This window comes from Ailuropoda melanoleuca, chromosome 6 (assembly GCF_002007445.2).
Source record: "Ailuropoda melanoleuca isolate Jingjing chromosome 6, ASM200744v2, whole genome shotgun sequence".
Classification (NCBI taxonomy): Eukaryota; Metazoa; Chordata; class Mammalia; order Carnivora; family Ursidae; genus Ailuropoda; species Ailuropoda melanoleuca.
Window position 1 is genome coordinate 17,498,324 of NC_048223.1, and position 8,933 is coordinate 17,507,256.

General features: G+C 41.4%; 1 protein-coding gene across 1 annotated transcript in view; it reads right to left on the bottom strand.

The window, feature by feature from the left end:
• Positions 1–1,664: 1,664 nt before the first annotated feature.
• Positions 1,665–8,933, bottom strand: part of LOC105241345 (collagen alpha-4(VI) chain) — a 106,238-nt gene continuing 98,969 nt past the window's right edge. The window contains exons 37-38 of the mRNA XM_034662019.1: positions 8,288–8,517; positions 1,665–2,288 (exon numbers count right to left, since the gene is read on the bottom strand). Of these exons, the coding sequence (XP_034517910.1) occupies positions 2,113–2,288; positions 8,288–8,517 (406 nt within the window). The 3' untranslated portion in view covers positions 1,665–2,112. The remainder of the gene's footprint in view (positions 2,289–8,287; positions 8,518–8,933) is intronic.

Below are 8,933 nucleotides of genomic sequence, written 5' to 3' on the forward strand. Positions count from 1 at the left end.
TTTGCCTTTGGGTTCTCACCCTCTAGACGCTGGAAGGACCGGGTGGAAATAAGAAGTGGAAAATAGATCACAGCTCAACTCACATACCCTTCTCAGGATAGATGCGCTCAACCCTACCTGCAGACTGCAGCCGAGGGTAGGCCTAAAAGGGAGACATGCATACTCACGCCTGCGCGATGGGCAGCTCTCTCAAGCAAGATGGAGCATGTGCCACTCCATTCCCATCATGAACACGCTTTAGCCTAAAGCAGGTACAATGTAGTATGTTAAGGAAGGGGGGAAAAAGATAGTATTCCAGGCATTCCTGGATTATACCAAATGATTACCTTTGGGAGTAAAGATTATAAGTGATCTTTATTTCTTCCATGTGCATTTCTGTGTTTTACAAATTCGCTACCATGAACACATAGTTACCCTTTTGTGATCCGATAAAAATAATTGCCATTAAAATAGAATAAAAATTTTAATGTTTCTATGATTATTTTATATAAAGCTGGTTCCCATCCCATCTCCTTTGTCACTGGGCTGAGAGGTGGAACAAATGGGATTCTAGAAATGACAGCTTTTGTTAACTGAACCAGGAACTTGCAGGTGAGCAAGTGCCACTCTGGGTCCCTGGGGGCAACCACCAGCTGCTTGTGATCCGTTATGCACTGAATGTTTGTGTCATCCCAAAATTCATATGTTGAAGCCCTAACCCCAATGTGACTGTATTTGGAGATACAGCCTTAAGGAGGTACTTAAGGTTAAATGACGTCATAAGGGTAGGGTCCTAATCCTATGGAATTGGTGTCCTTGTAAGAAAAGACATTAGAAAACCCTTCCTCCTTCTTTTTCTCTCCTTCTCTCTCTCTCTCCCTCCCTCCTTCTCCCTTTCCATAGAGGAAAGCCTATTTGAGGGCAGAGCAAGAAGGCAGCTGTCTTCAACCCAGGAAGGAAGCTCTCACCAGGAACCCAATTGGCCAAACCTTTATCTTAGACTTCAGTCTAAGACTTCCAGAACCGTGAGAAATAAGTTTCTGATGTTTAAGCCACCCAGCCTGTGGTATTTTGCTGTAGCAGCCCAAGCTGATTAATACACGATCCCTCTGCGGCCCCACACCAGGCACCCTCAATATCCAGCAGCTCTAGAAGTCCACGCAATGCCCACGTCTGCCCTGAGGCTGGGCCCAAGTTAGAGGCCTGGGGAATACAGCCATGAAGCCAGAGGAAGGTCTCACAAAATCAGTTTCCTCACTACCTATATGGAAAAAATTTTCATCCAGGGTGAACCTAGACCCTTCATGTCATGTGTGCATTGACGACAACAGCTTGAATTGTTGAGTCACCACGATTCAAAAGACAAGAGTCATTGTAATCGATGNCAGTTTCCTCACTACCTATATGGAAAAAATTTTCATCCAGGGTGAACCTAAACCCTTCATGTCATATGTGCATTGACGACAACAGCTTGAATTGTTGAGTCACCACGATTCAAAAGACAAGAGTCATTGTAATCGATGACAAAGGATCGGTCCTACGGCAAACTCACTGCTTCCTCTCCATCAACTGCTGTGTCACAAAATATAACACAGAATATAACGCAGTAAGCAGGCATCACACACGGTTTCACATCAAGTGGTTTAACCAAAATACCTTTATTTTTATGCTGAGTGGCAAGGATTAAATATCACATTAAAAATTTCCAGACCCCCGCTTTGACTAAGACTTCCATATTCTCTAGTGATAAACAAAAATTCAAGTTTCAACTCATTTCCGAATTAAGTTTCACTCACCGCTTACATTGAGTTTTCTTTGGCTCCAGAGCCGAAAAAAAAATTTTAAGTAACATTATAGTTCAAGTTGTTTCTTTTTCATTCAGTTCTAAGTCCTTTAAAAACCTGCAGCAAAGTTTCATTTACTCTTTTAGCTACTAGAATGCCGTCCTTCTCAAGTCACAAATCATCTGGCCCAAGTCCTTGCTGGGAGGAAAAAATTCAGGGGGTTAGGAATCCGACCTATGAGACGTAGAGTGAGCTACATAATTGATGAGCTGTACGGCACTGTCTCAGGAAAGGTACAAATCGTTTTCATCGGCTATGAAAACAGAAGCAGCCGTAATGAGGTTCTGCCCTACAGGCGTGTTCGGACACACTGAGCCTCACACTCTTCCTTGGTTTCAAACCGGTTCGCGTTGCCCCCGCAGCTGCCATACCAGAACTGTCGGCAGGCCTGCTTCTCCTTGTCATAGTACCATTTCAGGGTGTAATCCTGGCACTCCCCTGCCATGGGATCCATGGAACAAGGACCTACAGCAAAACAAATGCAGGGAGAGCTGAATTTCCTGCATGAGCGTGACAGCAAAGGAATGATGGTTTGGACGCACCGACCGGGAATGAATCCCAGCCTCACCACCAACTGGCTGTGTGAGCCTGAGTTTATCCCAAACTTATCCTCTCTGAGCCTCGATTTCCTCAACCATAAAAGCAGTGAAAAAACCCACATCACAAGTTTGTCATAAGGTGGCACAGAACATACATGAAAAGTGCAATACAGTTACGGCTATTATTTTGCACGGTACCCACAATATGGAAGATACACTAGATAATGTGTAAATGAGTGAATGGATGCATGAATGAAGTTTTCTAGTACCAAGAACTCCTCACTTGCCTATTATGCTCATTTCCCTCTTTTTCAAACCATATCAATCCCTTGCCTAATCCCAAACCCATCCAGTCTTCTAACAACCTAGCAAAAAATCCAGCTTATTTAATAGGTAGTATACACTGACACTTGCCCAAGAAGTTAAGATTTATCTATTTTCTTTAAAAGATTTTATTTATTTATTCAACAGAGATAGAGGCAGCCAGCGAGAGAGGGAACACAAGCAGGGGGAGTGGGAGAGGAAGAAGCAGGCTCACAGCAGAAGAGCCTGATGTGGGGCTCGATCCCATAACGCCAGGATCACGCCCTGAGCCGAAGGCAGACGCTTAACCACTGTGCCACCCAGGCGCCCCAAGATTTATCTATTATAAGAAAAACATGTTGTTCCTGAAAAATGAAAAACAATATTTATAATTAACAAGTTACAACAGAGCAAGATCTGAGATGCCCTGAATTTTATATCAGATGTTAATTCCCCCATGTATGGAACTTCTGCCTTCCAAGGAGAACACATTTCCTTGGGTACACTTGATGTCACAGAAAAATATGCTTGTTCCAGGTTAGAGCCATGAAGCATAGAATAATGTTATCCTCCAGATAGTTTCCCCTGGGCCTTCTAAGCCCCACCAAATAAAGATGATAATGTCTTCAGAAAGCGAGAGGCAAAAATTCATTTTCTGTTCCTTGGAAGACATCTCCTATTGGTATAATCAGCTCAAACCAGTTTTCTTGAAGGAATGACCAGATGTGCTGGGCCCAAGGGAATGAGATACATTCTTAGTGAGTTAAAGAGTTGGTCATGGAAATTGCCCAGGAGAAGAAACCAGAAAAAATGCTTCTCCAAAACTTGTCAGAGTCAATAGGAAAATACTCCAAAGGTAAGCTTTTGGCTGTATTCTGTAGATTCAATGAGTAGATTTGGGGCTCAGCAATCAGCTGGCCACCCTCTACCATTACAAACTAATTTAAACTGACAGCCAAGGACTTGTTTAAATAGATCATTCACAAAGCAGAAATAAACTACTGGGACTTCATCAAAATAAAAAACCTTCTGCCCAGTGAAGGAAACAATCAGCAAGCCTAAAAGGCAACCTACGGAATGGGAAAAGATATTTGAAAATGACATATCTAATAAAGGGTTAGTGTTCAAACCTATAAAGGACTTATCAAACTCAACACCCAAAAAATAATAATAATCCAGTTAAAAAATGAACAGAAGACATGAATAGACATTTCTCCAAAGAAGATATACAGATGACCAACAGACACATGAAAAGATGCTCAACGTCACTCATCACCAGGGAAGCGCAAATCAAAATCACAATGAGATAGCACCTCACACCTATCAGAATGGTTAAAATTAACAACACCAGAAACAACAGATGTTGGAGAGGATGCGGAGAAAGGGGAACCTTCTTGCACTGTTGGTGGGAATGCAAGCTGGTGCAGCCACTCTGGAAAACAGTATGGAGGTTCCTCAAAAAGTTAAAAATAGATCTACCCTACAATCCAGCAATTGCACTTTTAGGTATTTATCCAAAGAATACAAACATTCAAAGGGGCACATGCACCCCAATGTTTATAGCAGCAATGTCCACAACAGCCAAACTATGGAAAGAGCCAGATGTACATTGATAGATGAATAGATAAGGAAGATGTGGAATACACATAATGAATGAATACATATAATGAATTATATATACATTATATATACATTACGTATATATTACTATTATTATATATGAATATATGATGGGATTATATATAGATAATCTATAATGGAATATTACTCAGCCACCAAAAAGAATGAAATCTTGCCATTCNTATATACAAAAATATGTGAATACATATAATGGAATTATATATACATTATATATACATTACGTATATATTACTATTATTATATATGAATATATGATGGGATTATATATAGATAATCTATAATGGAATATTACTCAGCCACCAAAAAGAATGAAATCTTGCCATTCACAATGATGTGGATGGAACTAGAGAGTATTTTGCTAAGCAAAATAAGTCAGAGAAAGACAAATATTATATGATTTTACTCATATGTGGAATTTAAGAAAAAAAAACAGATGAACATGGGGAAGAGAAGGAAAAATAAGATGAAACAGAGAGGGAGAAAAACCATAAGAGACTCTTAACTATAGGAAACAAACTGAGGGTTGCTGGAGGGGAGGGGAGGTAGGTAGGGTGATGGGGTAATTAGGNAGAGTATTTTGCTAAGCAAAATAAGTCAGAGAAAGACAAATATTATATGATTTTACTCATATGTGGAATTTAAGAAAAAAACAGACGAACATAGGGGAAGAGAAGGAAAAATAAGATGAAACAGAGAGGGAGAAAAACCATAAGAGACTCTTAACTATAGGAAACAAACTGAGGGTTGCTGGAGGGGAGGGGAGGTAGGTAGGGTGATGGGGTAATTAGGCGACAGGCATTTAGGAGGTCACTTGATGGAATGAGCACTGGGTGCTCTATGCACTGATGAATCACTAAATTCTACCTCTGAAACTAATAATACACTATACATTAATTAAATTGAATTTAAGGGGTTTTTTTAAGTCTTTAAAAAAAATAAAAAATAAATGCCCAGTGTCTACTAAGCATTTGAAATGTGGCTATTGCAACTAAAGAAACTGATTTTTTGTTTTATTTAATTTCAAATTATTTAAATTTAAATAGCCAATGTGGCTAGTGTGTGGCCAGCGCAGCTATAGGTGAGTAAATCCTGATGCTTTATCTCTGAGGTATTCTTTATAAACACTGGAATTGAAAATATACCAAGATCATCCTGGTTCTGTAAAAAGAAAGGACACTCACTTAATTCTTCACAAGTAAGTACAATAAAAGTTTGCAAGTGTTACGGCAGAATGTGGCTGAAGATACAGGGGCACAAAGGAAGCCATGAAAATTTAACACTCCCTGGGGTCAGAATGGGCTCTAAGTAGAGGTGAAACTTGAGTAGTGAAAGGTGAGTAGAGGTAGTCCAGGCAGGCACCGTGGAGAGGATGCCGATGGGCAGGTGAGGGCGAGCACCTCCATGGCAACAGGGAATAAATAATGAGGCAAAAGGGGCAAATAGTGCAAAAGGTATCTGCAAGGGAGTGGAGGCCAGTGAGGCCCCAGAAGACCACAGCAGGGGTCCAACTGCAGAGGCCTGAGTGCCTTACCCAGGCACGGGGACACTGTCTTCTAAACAACGGGGAACTACAGAAGAAGAGAAATGACATGGCCACATGGGAAGGCAAACTAGAAAAATTAATTTGGTGCTCAGACAGGAATTGGAAACAGGACGCATTGGAAGAAATGAGATCAGACAGAGAGCTCCGGAGTTACCCTTGAAGTGAAAGCCAAGGTGTTGGAAAAAAGATGTGGGAAAGGGGGATGGACCTGAGGGAGGAAGTCACACCAACGTCTAGTCACCAGCTGGAAGGGGGAGGTGAGGAGAGAATGACCAGCGTGGTAAAGACGAGTGGAGCTCATTTAACTGAGTTCGTTTGAGATGACTGAGGGCGTGTGCCCCGGCGCAATCTGGAGGGTAGGTGAATACATTCATCTGCAGCTCGAGAGAGTGAGGGTGGAAGATATGGATTTGGAGTCATCAGTCCAAGGGGGGAGCCGAAATCCTGGCAGGAAAGCTTGCTCCAGTGTGTGTGCGCAGAGCACCCAGGGGGCTGACCGCAGGCCCTGGGGGAAATCATGGCGGTTCGCCCTGAAATTAACGAAGCCCAAGCTTCTGCACCCCTTCCTTGCATAAGCCTCTTCTAAGGAAATACTCACTTTGTCCTTAATTTTAATATCTTTGTTTTCTTTTTCTTAAAGAGAGGCTTATACGTAGGCATCGTATCAACATCAGATTCCATAAAACCCGGATCCCCCTGTGAGAATGGACCTGGAAAGAGGAGCCCACGAGAATGGGCCAGTCAGAAGTGGAAGACCAAGATAAGAACACTGTTTCTGAAGCCCAGAGAGGAGGGGGTTTGAAGAGGAAGGTAGTGGTTAAAGTCCCAAGGAGCTCAAGTCAGGTCTGGAAGAGCCCTTTGGTCTTTCTTGACAGTTGGCAACACACTTGAAGACGAGGCCTGGCTCCTTTCCCTGAGGAGAGGACTGGAGGTGAAGGTGTGCAGCTGGCCATCTCGGAGGTCGCAAGAGGTTACAACCGGCCACCTTTATTTCTTTTGAAAGCAAAAAATAATAAAATAAAATAAAATAGTAAAATAAAATAATATAATATAAAATAGTAAAGTAAAATAACATAAAATAAATAAAATAAAATAAATAATAAGGGCATCTGCTAGAGAAAGAGACATGGGGGAAGGAGCTTGAGGAGGTGGCAAAGTTTGGAGTGCCCTTGGAATGCAACCAAAGAGGAATGGGCCAGAGCCAAGTTACACACTGTGGAAAGTTGGGGGGAACTTGTGGTTTCCGTGTTTGGCTGTGAATAGAACTGGATGAGATAACCAGTAAGCTCTCCTCCATCACCTTGAATTTGTGGGAGAGCGTGCCTTAGAGCAGCAGTTCTCACACTTGGTTGCTCAGTGGACTCACTGGGTAAGTTCCACACACAGAGATTCTGACTGAATGGGTCTGGGGTGAGGTCGAAGCATTGAATTTTTAGATTCTCAGGCAATTCTAATTTACAGCCAAGACTGAAAATCACTGCCTTGGTAAGATTACCTAAGGATATTGTACAGTGGAAATACAAGACCTGACAAGATCTTCTATGCTTAACGTTCAGCCGTCCATGCCAGAAGCGTCAATTCCTGGGTCTGTCTGGTTTTGTTATTTCCCTTTGGACATGTGTTTGCTTTGGAATCTAAGAGGTGGGACATATCATTGGCATTTTAACAGCTAACTTGTATCATATCCTTCTATGTGGCAAACACACAAATTATCCAGTTTTATTCTTAAAATAATCTTATGAGGTAGGTATTCACATAATCCCCGCTTCACAGAACACTGAGCCCCTGGAGAATGACGTAGGCACATTCAAAACTTCTGGGCAATCATCTCTCATTTAATCTAAGCAGGACTGACCCCTACCACTCACTAGATACCTCTTTCAGCTATCTTTTCCCTGCCTTTTCAAAACTTCAGGGTCAAACCCCCCCCATATCTCTTTCTGACGTGTTTACTAGTTTTGCTTAATTTGCTCATTCCATGTAAGAGGTAATACGGCATTTGCATTACTACCTGCCATAATCAAAATTGATGCTACGGTTGTTTTAGATGGATCCAGAATATTCCTTAAACTTGGTCACTTTATATGTAGCCACTTGTACAGAGATGAAGGAAACTTCTACTTTCCTTCAAGGTCAGGAGTATTTTCGCCACTTCTGCGATAGATCATTGCTTCTGGGCAATGAAGTAAACCCTTCACAGGGTTTGTCTCCATAATAATACTCCCTGAAATAACTGCTGTTCACTTCCAGTTTTATAGTCAGATGAAAGTCAGCCTTTGTATGTTTTCTTAAATTAACGTCTTTAGTTATGTACATGAATTTGTGCATTTGAAAGGAAAGTGCCTAAAAAGCCAAAATTCACATGCTAACACAGTGCACAGGAATTTTATTTTTTTAATGAAGACAATCTAAGGAACAAGAAATAGTTTGATTTTTACCATAGGCAGTGCCTGAATTTCTTTCTTTCCCGGTTTGTTTTCGTATGGCAGCCCTTTCTTGTCCATTTCCCCCAGCACCATATCCATTCTTTTCATAATTTTCAAGGGTTTCTTGCCGAGTTACAGATTTCATTGTGGCTTTTCTCTTCTCCTCTAGCAAAACGTCTGTCCCTTCAAGTGCTTCCAGCTCATCCGCAAAGCCAGGTGGGCCAAACTGGCGCTTGGGCAACCTGCATAGAGACAATTCCATCTCAAATTGCAAAACTGAACCACAAGAAGTGGGAAGTTCAGTCCCCAACTGATAACGGTGGGCTCAATAAACTTCAGGTTAGTGCATTTCCTGATGATTCTGGTGTCAAACTGGCTAGTTTCTTAGGTTTGCAGAGACGTTTGCACAGACATCAGAATAATATGGTTAGCATTATTTATTTTGCCTGTGGGACGTGGGATTAAAGGCTGGGGGGATGTAGTAGAATGGGAAATTGTTATTTCATTGCTTTTATATACTGATGTGCCCTTTAAATTTGTTATACTGGCCCTATATTACTCTTAACATTAAAAAATAATATCAGAGTTAGCAGCAAGATACACAAGCCAACTCTTAACCAAAATAAAGAGACATATAGATAAGAACACAGTAATAGTA